Source organism: Gekko japonicus, unplaced genomic scaffold (assembly GCF_001447785.1).
Source record: "Gekko japonicus isolate JY-2015 unplaced genomic scaffold, Gekko_japonicus_V1.1 scaffold893, whole genome shotgun sequence".
NCBI classification, from domain to species: Eukaryota; Metazoa; Chordata; class Lepidosauria; order Squamata; family Gekkonidae; genus Gekko; species Gekko japonicus.
This window is the reverse complement of record NW_015170302.1, coordinates 159,836-173,037: the sequence shown is the minus strand read 5'-3', so window position 1 is coordinate 173,037 and position 13,202 is coordinate 159,836. Positions and strand designations below refer to the sequence as shown.

General features: G+C 51.0%; 1 protein-coding gene across 3 annotated transcripts in view; it reads right to left on the bottom strand.

Moving 5' to 3' along the window:
- Positions 1–328: 328 nt before the first annotated feature.
- The window catches only part of MIB2 (mindbomb E3 ubiquitin protein ligase 2), a 104,324-nt gene continuing 91,450 nt past the window's right edge, over positions 329–13,202 (bottom strand). For all 3 annotated transcript variants that reach the window (XM_015417960.1, XM_015417962.1, XM_015417961.1), the window contains exons 14-19: positions 9,854–9,980; positions 8,354–8,581; positions 6,933–7,111; positions 4,057–4,241; positions 3,459–3,524; positions 329–1,302 (exon numbers count right to left, since the gene is read on the bottom strand). In XM_015417960.1, coding sequence (XP_015273446.1) covers positions 1,061–1,302; positions 3,459–3,524; positions 4,057–4,241; positions 6,933–7,111; positions 8,354–8,581; positions 9,854–9,980 — 1,027 coding nt within the window. In that variant the 3' untranslated portion in view covers positions 329–1,060. The remainder of the gene's footprint in view (positions 1,303–3,458; positions 3,525–4,056; positions 4,242–6,932; positions 7,112–8,353; positions 8,582–9,853; positions 9,981–13,202) is intronic.

Sequence of the window (13,202 nt, the reverse complement as noted above, 5' to 3'; positions counted from 1 at the left end):
CGCGGAATAAGACCCGGTTCTCCCAGATTAGAGTCCACACTCTTAACCACTACCCCAAACTGGCGCTCTGTACCCTTTGCCGCCCCATTCAGCTTCTTTAACCACAACACGGTGTGATGTGCCTGCAATTGCGTATTCGTGCAGGAGGCATTTTGTCAAGGGTTGATTTCCGTGCAGCTTCTTAAAAACGTTGCATCTCTCTCAACTGTAACACCGACACCTGCCTTTGGCGGAGAGATGTCTTGAGATAAACGCGGATATCACAGACTGGAAGGGCAAAAGGAAAACACCACCGCCTGATAAGAAGAATATTTCTGTTGCTGTGTTGTATTTTTTTTTTTTTTGCCAGGAAACATTCACTACTTTACCCTGAAGGCACACACGCACCCCACCCACGCACACAAACGCACCGTCTCTGTCCATCTCCGCTTGTGACGGCTTGTAACGTCAGAGCAACTGGAGGACTTTCGCAACCTCAAAAAACAGAACAGAACAAAAAAAAAAAGGTTTGCTGGGGCAGAAAAATGTCCTTCCTTGGCCCCTCCCCCCTCTGCAAGGAGGGCGGAGCCCAATAACACCCCGCCTTTTAAAGTGCAAGAGTACTGCTGTCTCGCGAAATGGGAAGACACCCGCCGTCTTCGAACACCGCGTAATTTCCTCCTCTTCTGAAGCTGGATAAGGCCTTGGAAAAAAAAAATCAGCACTGCCGAAACCCTGGGCGCCCCTGACCTGAAGCCCACATTTCAGCCTTAACGGGTCTTCCGTAGGCCGCTCCTGTTTTATCGGGTCTGCATCTTGGGCTGCTCGACTTGTCAAAAAAAGGGGGGGGGACAACCGAAAGGGGGGTTGGGGGGGAGCTTTGTCAAGTGCACTGCCCCTTTCCCCCTTGCTAAGACAACGCACGCACACACCCCTCCGCTTCCAGCACAGTTCATAATAAACACGTTAGGCCGGCTGTGGTTCTCGAGAAAAATAAAAATTAAATCCAAAGGTCTCCAAAAGGGGGGGGAGCTGTGCGGGTGGGCGGAGGTGAGGGGCAGGGAAGACCGCCGAGCCGCCCTCAAACGAAGATCTGGATCCGTTCGCGGACAGTCTGTCGGCAGATGGGGCACACCGTCAGGGCGGCGCTGCACTCCGGGCACGACCCGTGCCCACACTGGAAGACCAGTTTGATTTGGTTGTCGATGCAGATGGGGCACGTGATGCGCTCCTCCATCTGCCGGTAACGGTTCTGGAGGTCCTCCATGAGCTTCTGCTGGCCCGTGGATTCCGAGCCGGGGCTGCACGCCACTTCCGTACTGTCTGGTAAAAGGGAAATGAGAAGGGGATGAGAGGGAGGCGGTCGACTGAGAACGACCCAAGACGCCCGGCTTGGGGCTGCCCTTGGAGGTGATCCAGACACTCCAGCTGGTGCAAAACGCAGCAACATGTTTGTTAGCAGGAGCCAGGGCTATTTTGGGGCAGGAACGCACACGAACGGAGTTCCGGCTGGCTCCCGAGTTGGCCACGCCCAGCAGGAACTCATTAGCATAATAGGCCACACCCAACAGCAGAAACTCATTGGGATTGGCTACATTAGGGGGTGTGTGGCCTAACATGCAAAGGAGTTCCTGCTACAAAAACAGAATAAGAAGCAAAAGGTGGGTGTGGCTGGATGACCACACTTCTGGTAACCTGGGTGTGTGGCTTAATATGCTAATGAGTTTCTGCTGTTGGGTGTGGCCTATTATGCTAATGAGTTCCCGCTGGGCTTTTTCTACAAAAAAAAGCCCTGGCGGGAGTTAAAGTCAGAACCACATTACTTTGCTACTGAATTTAAATCTCTAACTAAAGGTTGCCAGCTTTCTTCGTCATTCCTCATATTCCCAAAAAGTTGCAGCACGGTTTGTTTTAATTTAATGGTTAACCTGCCGCAATCACAAGGCTGGAAAAGTGTTTAACTTTGGCTAGATTGTGGCTGCGTTGTTTTTTTAGGCGAAGACAACATTGGATTTATACCCCGTCCTTCACTACCCGAAGGAGTCTCGGAGTGGCTTACAGTCTCCTTTCCCTTCCCTGCCCCAAAACAGACACCAGTGTTCCCTCTAAACTGAGTTAGTGTAAGCTAATTCACAGTTTTTAACCCTCCAGCTCACACATTTTTGTCTTCGCTCAGGAAGGATGGCTCCAGAGCAAACTAACTTATGCAGTAGCCAAATTGCCTGCTCACAACTTTAATGCCAGTAGCTCACAAAGTAGAATTTTTGCTCACAAGACTGCACAGCTTGGAGGGAGCTTTGCAGCTGTGAGGCAGGTGAGGCCGAGAGAGCTCTTTCGAGGACTGCTCTTGAGAGAACAGCTCTGAGAGAGCTTGTGACTGACCCAAAGTCACACCAGCAGCTGCGTGTGAAGGAGTGAGGAATGAAACCCGGTTCTCCCAGATTAGAGTCCGCGCTCCTAACCACTACACCAAACCCTGAGGCTCCTTTGCTTGGCTGCCTATGCATTACCAGATCGTATTCCAGGATCCGATTTGGGGAGTGGCTCAGTGGCAGAGCATCTGCTTGGCATGCAGAAGGTCCCAGGTTCAATCCCCACCATCCCCAGTTAAAAGGACCAGACAGCAGATGATGGGAAAGACCTCACTGGCCTGAGGCCCGGGAGAGCTCCTGCCAGTCTGACTAGATCAGAGGGTGTCCAACACATTTGTTACGGGGGCCCAATCTGACATAAATGTCACTTTGCTGGGCCGGGCCACGTGTGCCATAAAATGTCACGCCAGGTATCGGAGATTTAAAACTTTACAAAGGACACAGGCAAACCCAATTAACGGTATTATTTTTTTACTCAAAATACAAACAAAAGCAATTGATTCCTAGCAGTGAAAGCAACTGATTTACTGAGGAACCCACAAAAGTCCCAATAAATGTATTTAATCATACCCAAGACTAGGGTTTTCGCCCAAGGGATACCATAAAAGGGGGAGCACCTTACATTTCCACGCATATCACTTGCTTGTGGGCCAGGTAAGAGCCCTGAACACAGAGTTTCCATTTAGTTCTCATAGCCCATAACAGTTGATAGAGGCCTCTCCTCCACAACCAGGTCCCATTCCCCCCCCTTCCTTAAGCAAAGAAGAAGAGAAGAGATTGGATTTATACCCCGCCCTTCACCTGGAGTCTCAGAGCGGCTTACAAACTCCTTCCCCTTCCCCTCCCCACAGCAGACACCCTGTGAGGTAGGTGGGGCTGAGAGAGCTCTGACAGAAACCTCCCTTTCAAGGACAGCTCTGACAGAACTATGGCTTGCCCAAGGTCACCCAGCAGCTGCGAGTGGAGGAGTGGGGAATCAGACCCAGATTAGAGTCCGCGCACTTAACTGCTACACCAAACCCGAAAGGTCTGAGCTTTGGGCCGTCCTTCCAGCTCCCTGATGTTCAGACCGAAAAGGGGGGGGGGGCGGCGGCCAGAGGTCCTTACCTTGCTTGACCTTCTTGGTTATCGTCACTTGACATTTGATGCATCTCTTCATTCTCCTGGAGCATTCTGAGGAAAGGCAGGGAAGAGAAGCAAAGCTGGAGTGATGGGTTAATACTAACTAGCCCGCGGGGTTCTGTGTCCCAGACGAAGTGTGCCTGGGGGGAGGAGGGGCTGTTGGAAAGGGGATCTAATTTCAGGGATGGCAGGAAGACCCTCTTCTCCCAGGCCCGTAGCTACAGTGAGACACCTCGGGGCCCGGCCCCCTGACTTACTGCGAAGGCCCCCCCGACTTCCCATCCAGCTCAGGTGCTCTCTTGGGGGGGTGTACAGGGGTGTGTGCGGGGTGCCCCCTGACTTATTTAACCCCCCCCCCCCGGATTTAAAAATCCTGACTACGGGCCTGTCTTCTCCTTGCTGTCATCTTCTGGTGTCCTGCCCAGCCACCCACCTTCTTCCTCCGTGCAGGGGAGCGGAAGGAGGAAGAACTACCCCTACGGTGCCCAGTTCCCACTCGTGCCCAGGGGGCGAGGGCAGGTGGTTGCACAGATCCTGGTCGGGGTGTGTGTGTGTGTGTGTGTGAGACGCAGTGCTGCGATACCTTCACACACGATGCTGTGCTGGCAGGGGAAGAAGTGGACCAGCAGAGCCAGCTCCGAGCAGACCAGGCACTCCGAGGGGGCCACCGCCTTTGCCACGCTGAGGTTGGTCATCGTGTTGGGGGTGGTGTGGATCCTCCGCAGGCTGCAGGTCACCGTGGAACTCTCCGAGGAGCCTGGCTGATCCCTGTAGAAGAAGAAGAGGAAGAAGAGGAGGAGGAGGAGATTGGATTTATACCCCAGCCTTCACTTGGAGTCTCAGAGTAGTTTACAATCTCCTTTCCCTTCCCCTCCCCACAACAGACACCCTGTGAGGTAGGTGGGGCTGAGAGAGCTCTTTCGAGGACTGCTCCTGAGAGAACAGCTCTGAGAGAGCTTGTGACTGACCCATGGTCACACCAGCAGCTGCACGTGGAGGAGTGGGGAATCAAACCCGGTTCTCCCAGATTAAGGTCCGAAAACTTGAGAACCACTGTGTTAGGCAACTCTGAAAGGACAGAATGAGGACATCCCATGATTTCTGCCCCTCGTTTCCACAAACCAAAGCCCTCCTTAATCCTTAGGCAGACAGGGAGGGAGGAAGCCGGGAGCTCAAGTTGCTAAGATTTTATAAAATCCTGGCAGGGATGATTTGAGTAAGGAAAAAGGTTTCCCAGAGATTTCTTCTGTCTAGTACCTTTTCCTCCAAGGAGCTCGGGGTGGTAAATACAGTTTCGACCCCTTCCCCCCCCCTTCATAATAACCCTGTGTTAAGTTAATGCAAGGTCACCCTGTAGGTTATGGGGCTGAGTGAAGCTTTGCACCCAGGTCTCCCTGATCTTTAGCCAGTTTGGTGTAGTGGTTAAGTGCACAGACTCTAATCTGGGAGAACCGGTTTGATTCCCCACTCCTCCACTTGCACCTGGCTGGATGACCTTGGGCAAGCCGTAGTTCTGGTAAGAGCTGTTCTTGGAAAAGAGCAGTTTCTGTCAAGAGCTCTCTCAGCCCCACCTACCTCACAGGGTGTCTGTTGTGGGGAGGGGAAGGGAAAGGAGTTTGTAAGCCGCTCTGAGACTCCTTTCGGTAGTGAAGGGCGGGCTATAAATCCAATCTCTTCTCTCTTTTCTCTTTATTTTGACACTCTAACCACTACCTGACACTGCCTTATTCCCCCAGCAGAACCTCATGGGTCCTAATATGGAAATAAATACAACCCTTCCTCTGCCTTACAGGCTTCTGAAGGAATTCAGGGTTCCTCTGGAGCAGAGTATGAAAACCACAGCAATGGAGCCGACGGGCAGTTTTCAGGATCCCACCTGAACAGGGTAAACTCTCGGTTGCTCTGCAACGTGAAACTGAGCATTTGCTCTCAAGGAATGTTTAAGTCGTCCCCTGGAATAGCTAGTTAGCCGTATGTGATTTCAAGGTTTCCCTCCCACTTCCTCCTCTGTTTTAAAAAGAACCCTGAAATTATGGCCCCGTATTTAAAGAAAATGCCCCACCAAAACATCTAAGTGTGGTTTCTATCCGCCCCTTGCTTGTGTCAAATCAAAAGGGCCTGGAAACCAAACATGCCAAGAAAACAACTTGGTTTCTGAGAAGATGAGAGTTGAAGCTCAAACCGTTTATTTTAAAAGTTTGTAAAAGTTAAAAAACCTGCAGCTGGGATGGCTCCATGTCCTGCACTCGTGTACAGGAGACCCTTTGTCTAGAGTTTAGATTTTGATGTGAGCTTTACAGTTCTATCTTATTACCAGTCCGTAAGACAGTGCAGGATAGAATGCAAACTAAATGACCACTGCTTAGCGTGAATATGATGCTTTCTGAATGATTGCTGCTGACCCCAGAACCCGAACCTCAACCTGAAGGACATTGTTGGCCGTCCAGAGGAACTGGTTGGCCACTGTGTGAGGATGCTGGACTAGATGGACCATTGGTGTGATCCAGCAGGGCTCTTCTTATGTTCTTATGAAGGCCTTGGCCTCTATTCTCTGTTGTTGGCCCTCCAGAGGAACTGGTTGGTTACTATGCATGACAGTGTGTGAGACAGGAAGCTGGACTAGATGGACTATTGGTCTGATCCCGCAGGGCTCTTCTCATGTTCTTATGAAGGCCTCGGCCTCTATGCCCTGCTGTTGACCCTCCAGAGGAACTGGCTGGCCACTGCGTGAGACAGGATGCTGGGCTAGATGGACCACTAGTCTGATCCAGCAGGGCTCTTCTGATGTTCTTATGAAGGCCTCGGCCTCTATGCCCTGCTGTTGACCCTCCAGAGGAACTGGCTGGCCACTGCGTGAGACAGGATGCTGGGCTAGATGGACCACTAGTCTGATCCAGCAGGGCTCTTCTGATGTTCTTATGAAGGCCTCGGCCTCTATGCCCTGCTGTTGACCCTCCAGAGGAACTGGCTGGCCACTGCGTGAGACAGGATGCTGGGCTAGATGGACCACTAGTCTGATCCAGCAGGGCTCTTCTGATGCTGTTAACAAGATTTCCAGGGTATACATTTTCGAGAGTCGATGCTTTCGAGAGTCGAAGTTTCGAGAGCTTTTGAGAGTCAAAGCTCTTCCCTGGAAATCTTGTTGGCCTTAAGGTGCTACCGGACTCGACTCTTGCTTACGTAATTCAGAACCTGCTTTTTGTCTCAGTGCAAGTTCTCAAAAGCAAAGTGTGATATTTAAAACCAGAATGCACACATATTTTTTTTTAAATCATGTTTACTTAACATCACGGGGAAGAAAGGATTCAACTAAAATCCCATCACACCTAGAAACTAAAAGCCGGCTGAAAAAGAAACGTCACTGTGCCCTGTCTAAATGGGCCAAGCTTTTGAATCGGTCAGATTTTGAGGGGCAATGCATTCCATAAATGAGACAGCAGAGGGTGGGGCGAGGCCTACCTGAATTTTTGGGAGAAGTTCTTGATCAGTTGGGCGATGCTTCCGTCCATGACGAGGTCAAGGGGGGACTTGCCCCTGTGGTTGGCGTAGTTGACGTCGGCCCCTTCTTGCGCCAAGTAGCACGCGATGGCCGCCCCAATGTTCAGCTCCATGTTGCCCAGGAAACCGGAAGCCCGGAGCTGAAGTGGCAGGCGGGGGAGAGAGGAAAGGATAATTTTAAGCATCCACGGTGCTTTTCCCGCTCCTACCTGAGCATAATTACAGGAGACTGTGGCACTCTACTCAGCAGTCGGGAGGAAAGACTGTGGGATTAGTTGCAAGCCTAAAGGGTCTTTGAAGAAGAGAAGAGGAGATTGGATTTATACCCCGCCCTTCACTTGGAGTCTCAGAGCGGCTTACAAACTCCTTTCCCTTCCCCTCCCCACAACAGACACCCTGTGAGGTGGGTGGGGCTGAGAGAGCTCTGAGAAAACTGTCCTTGAGAGAACAGCTCTGACAGAACTCTGCCTTGCCCAAGGTCATCTGGCGGCTGCAAGTGGGGGAGTGGGGAATCAAACCCGGTTCTCCCAGATTAGAGTCCGTGCACTTAACCACTATACCAAACTGGATCTAGCAAACAGAAGAGAAATAAACGGGGTGGGGGGTGGGGCTGAGAGAGCTCTGAGAAAACTGTCCTTGAGAGAACAGCTCTGACAGAACTCTGCCTTGCCCAAGGTCATCCCCCCCCAAAAAAAAATTGAATCAAGAACCAGAAAGGTTACAAACAAATTATAGGCCTGCTTTACTAAAAACGATATGGTTAACCTGAATATTATCAAAAATACATGTATCTATTATTCAAATAGTTAAAAACAATTTATGGGCCCAATTGTAGCCTCATTACAGAATAAAAGCACACAATCTACACAAGTGGGGAACTATTGTGACCTGAGGTGTTTTGGCCCAAACGGGCCTCCTTCAGTGCTCGAGCAATATTTGTACATATAGGCTCATGGTACAATAGCAAGACCATTACCAAGGTAATGGGGGGACCAAAAAAAGGAGTATTATGGTAACAATCACTTGACTCAAGGCATAGGCATATTTATGAGGCCTCCTGAAGTTTAGCCCTCTGCCATAGTCAGATGCATATGTGCTGAATGCTGTTGCTATTGTATGCCTTCTAATTTTGGTTCCAGAAGATATAGGCGCAAAATCAAAGCCAATGTACCATAAATGGGGGGAAAAACTCAACCCAAGGATAACCTAAATGCTTTCATGCCGCCCATTTTCTGCTGCACGTTGGCGCCTCCACTACTGATGGCCATAAGGTGGTACTGCAGCTACTAGCACAACAGGGCTCGTGTGACGTGGTGGGGGGACCAGTGTGGGTTCCACCGAGCCACATGAAGGTTCTGATTGGCCCGGCTCCTGAGTCTTACTTTGGTGCAGAGGCTGCCTTCATCGTCCAGCCGCTCGTCGGCCACGATGGACATCAGGTTCTGCCTCTCGAGGACAATGTGCATGGCCGTGTCCCCGTCCTCGTCTTCAGCGTTGACGTCGCACCCCTCGCTCACCAGCAGCTGCACCATCTCCATGTGGCCCTGCGTGACTGCCAAGTGGAGAGGCGTCTGGTTGCGGTTGTTCTTGAGGTTCACATCACAGCGGCCCTGGGAAAAGGAGCACCGGGGCCAGGAAAGGGGGGGACGAAGAAGACGAAGGTGAAGGAGCAGGAGGAGAAGAAGAGAAGAGATTGGATTTATACCCTGCCCTTCGCTACCTGAAGGAGTCTCAGAGAGGCTTACAATCTCCTTTCCCTTCCCCTCCCCACAACAGACACCCTGGGAGGTAGGTGGGGCTGAGAGAGCTCTTTCGAAGACTGCTCTTGAGAGAACAGCTCTGAGAGAACTGGTGACATCGTCTTGCTGTCCTGCTACTCAGGTGTGGGTGCAATGAGAGGCAGGAGGCAAGGGGCCCTTGCTACCTGTGTGCATGTGTACAGTGCCGACTTACAACAACCCCAGTGAAGGGCTTTCAAGGCAAGTGAGAAGCAGAAGCGGTTTGCTGTTGCCTTCCTCTGCAGAGACTTCCGAGTACCATCCCTGCTTCGCTTCCTAGATCTGACGAGATCAGGCCACGCCCGGCCACCTTCCCTCCCCTTTGCTATCTATACATGTGCATTGACAGCTAGTCCTTCCCAAGGCAGCAAAAAGGGAGAAAACAGAGTTCTATCGGGGTCCTGTGACCCACCAAAAGAAGAAGAAAAGATTGGATTTATACCCCGTCCTTCACTCGGGAGTCTCAGAGCGGCTTACGATCTCCTTTCCCTTCTCCTCCCCACAACAGACACTCTGTGAAGTAGATGGGGCTGAGAGAGCTCTTTCGAGAACAGCCCTTGAGAGAGCAGCTCCGAGAGAACTATGGCTTGCCCAAGGTCATCCAGCAGCAGCAAGTGGAGGAGTGGGGAATCAACCCCGGTTCTCCCAGATTAGAGTCCGCGCACTTAACCACTACACCAAACTGGCTCTCACAGAGAGAGAAGAAGGGATTGGATTTATATCCCGCCCTTCACTACCCAAAGGTGTCTCAGAGCGGCTTACAATCTCCTTTCCCTTCCCTTCCCCACAACAGACACCCTTGGTGGGGCTGAGAGAGCTCTGACAGAAACTGCTCTTTTTTCAAGAACAGCTCTTATCAGAACTACGGCTTGCCCAAGGTCATCCAGCAGGTGCAAGTGGAGGAGTGGGGAATCAAACCCGGTTCTCCCAGATTAGAGTCCACGCACGTAACCACAACACCAAACTGGCTCTCACAGGATCACTGAGCTAAAAGAACCAGTGCTTAGACTCAAAGTGAGACAGCTTCGGACATTTACGTGAATGCAGCGTCCGTTTCACCAGCAAAAAAAACCCCAGAACCTTTTCTTCCATTCCTGGATTTACCTCTTTGATTAGGACCTCAGCCACTTCCTTGTGATTGTTCAGGGCGGCCAGGTGTAGCGCAGTGAAGCCGTCTTCCTTCTTGACGTCCACCAGCTGCCGGGCTCTTGCCAGGATCTTCTTGATGGCTCTGGAGGAGGTCAGAAAGTTCAGAGCAAGAAAAGATTAAAATAAGGAGGCGGGGGGGGGATGGCGTCTCAGGCATCGCTCATCACAAAGGGCGAGCGTACGGCGGAGAGACGGGCCCACTCAGCAGTTATTAATGTCCTTAGCGGAGCGCCGGCGGGGATGTGAGCCAGCAGCCAGGGAACACGTGCACGTTGTCTCAAAGATCGAGTTAGGAGAGGGGGGAAGGAGACCACGGACTCCTTGGGCTTCCCGTTCATAAAAGGCAAGAGAAGGGCGAAAAGGTAATGAGAAGCCTGAACCCTTCTGGTGACCCAGCCGTCTGGCACTCTGATTCTCTCTGTCCTCGGCTTTTTTGGCAAGGTGATAACAGTCCTGAGAGAGGAAGGCTTGGCAGTGTCTCCCCCCCGTGCCCCCCTCAAACTGTGCCCTCCCCCAGATTTTATTAAGCCTGGCCTGTTTGTCCCCTGCTCGAGATTCCTTATTTTAAAAAGAACAGGACAAAAACACTGTTGCCAGTCAAGCAGTGTGAGGATTGTTATATTGATTTCTAAAGGATCACCTGCGGGTGTGGCGGTTTTACAGAGGTCGCTGCCCCAAGGAGCTCACAGTCAGATTTGTCACAGGGGAGGGAGATGGAGGGGCCGTAAATGGCGGAAAGATAAGCTCTTTGTTCAGTGGTGCAAGTTTGGACTCAGTTTTGATAGGGAAGGTGTTGTGCCAAAGCCTTCATGTATGAGGGATTTCTTAAAAGATGCAAGAGACGAGGGGATCGCACAGGTGGTTTTTTTGGGGGGGGTCAGAAGCAGAAGCAGAAGAGAAGAGATTGGGTTTATACCCCTCCCTTCACTTGGAGTCTCAGAGCGGCTTACAAACTCCTTTCCCCCTCCCCACAACAGACCCCCTGTGAGGTGGGTGAGGCTGAGAGAACTCTGACACAAACTGCTCTTTTTCAAGGACAGCTGTGCCAGAGCTTGTGACTGACCCAAGGTCACATCAGCAGGTGCAAGTGGAGGAGTGGGGAATCAAACCCAGTTCTCCCAGATTAGAGTCCGCACACTTAACCACTACACTAAACTGGCTGAAGAAGAGGAGAAGGAGAAGGAGGAGGAGGAAATTGGATTTATATACCCTGCCCTTCACTCGGAGTCTCGGAGCGGCTTACAAACTCCTTTCCCTTCCCCTCCCCACAACAGACCCCCTGTGAGGTAGGTGGGGCTGAGAGAGCTCTTTCAAGAACCGTCCTTGAGAGAACAGCTCTTATCAGAACTATGGCTTGCCCAAGGTCATCCAGCAGCTGCGAGTGGAGGAGTGGGGAATCAAACCCGGTTCTCCCAGATTAGAGTCCGCACACTTAACCACTACACCAAAGAGACACAAAGGGAACTGGAGAGCAGCTGGAGGAGTGAAGTGTTTGGACTGGGTTGGATCGGGATATGAATGCAGAGAAGTAAAAGGTGGGTACAAGCCATGGAGGGGTTTGAATGTAAGAACGAGGAGTCCAAACTCCCAGGAACAGGGAGGGGACAGAAAGGGATTTGGGGTGTCAAGAGACAGAAGAAGAGTGGGCTTTTATACCCCACTTTTCTCTACCTTCAGGAGTCTCAAAGAGGCTTACAAATCACAATCCCTTCCTCTCCCCACAACAGACACCCTGTGAGGAAGGTGGGGCTGAGAGAGTGCAGAGAGAACTTGTGACTGGCCCAAGGGCACCCAGCAGGCTTCAGGTGGAAGAGGAGGGAACCAAATCCGGTTCTCCAGATTAGAGTCTTTTTGTCATTTTGGAAAGATGAGTGGGTGTGTTTATGTCTGATTATCCTTCAGGAGCTCTGATCATTGTGGAAATAACCACACATAACTGCAAAGTCACCTTAGAGGTGTTTTTTTAAAGCACAGAATACATTCAAGAGCAGGGAAGAAGAAGAAGAAGATTGGATTTATACCCGCCCTTCACTACCCAAAGGTGTCTCAGAGCGGCTTACAATCTCCTTTCCCTTCCCCTCCCCACAACAGACACCCTGTGGGGCAGGTGGGGCCGAGAGAGCTCTTTCGAGAACTGCTCTTTTTCAAGAACAGCTCTTATCAGAACTACGGCTTGCCCAAGGTCCTCCAGCCAGGTGCAAGTGGAGGAGTGGGGAATCAAACCCAGTTCTCCCAGATTAGAGTCCGCGCACTTAACCACTGCACCAAAGTGGCTACACCACTACACCAAACTGAATGTTACCACAACCCCCCCCCCGAAATGGCACCCCTGACAAATAAAGGCAGTAAAGCTGTTTAGGGTTTCATTTTCCCCACTTCAGGCTCTACGCAACCCCTGAGAAAGAGCTAGGTGGTATAGTGGTTGAACTCGGAACCAGGAGTCAGGTCCAAATCCCTGTTGGCATGAAGCTCTCTTGGTGACCTTGGGTAACTTGCCTACTCTCAAACAAACTCACTCACCTCACAGGGCTGTTGTGAGGGGTGAAAACATCCAGCATGCCCCCGTGTGCCTTATTGTGAGTGCCCTAAAAGAAGGTCAGGAAGTGAGAGTTAAACTACTAACACCAGCCCCATCTCCCTCTGAGGAGGGAAACCCCACAGTGATTGTTTCTGACAGGAATAAGCCCTCAAAAGGCGACTTTCCTAACCTTCTTCCTTGTGAATGATGCCCCCGTGTGGCCCAATTTATATTCTGCCAGAGACCAAACCACACCTAGCATTCTTTGGGATGTGCTTAAACATGTGCCTGGTCTAGACAAGGCACATTTCCCAAGCGAGAGTCACCTCAGGAGAACGAACTACTGACAGACTCAGTTCTGCAAAACCTCACTCTGCCTGTGTTACAGTTCTGCCCTAGTCAAAACCAAGAACGTGAGGAGACCTTCATCAATTTTCTCCTCTACTCCACCGTCATTATTTCCATTCCTTCTTTTTCCAACCAATTGCCCAGCTGGCAATAAAAATTAAGATTTAGTAACACAGCCAGCAAACCTCCGTCTCTCTTTTTTCACCCACCTACTCTTTCCTGTCTTATGGTGCCTCCTGGCCCGAGGTCCTTCTCTGAGATAATTTGACCTCTCACTTCTCTCACGTAAGTTACACCTGCCTGCCAACATTCTATTTGCTTCCTTACTTAGAACATGCCACTTTTCAAGGTTTTCAAGGCTGCTTGCAACAGTTCAAGCGGAGGCTGGATGACCATCTTTCGTGTATGTTGTAGGTATGTAGGGCTATCTTTCAGTAT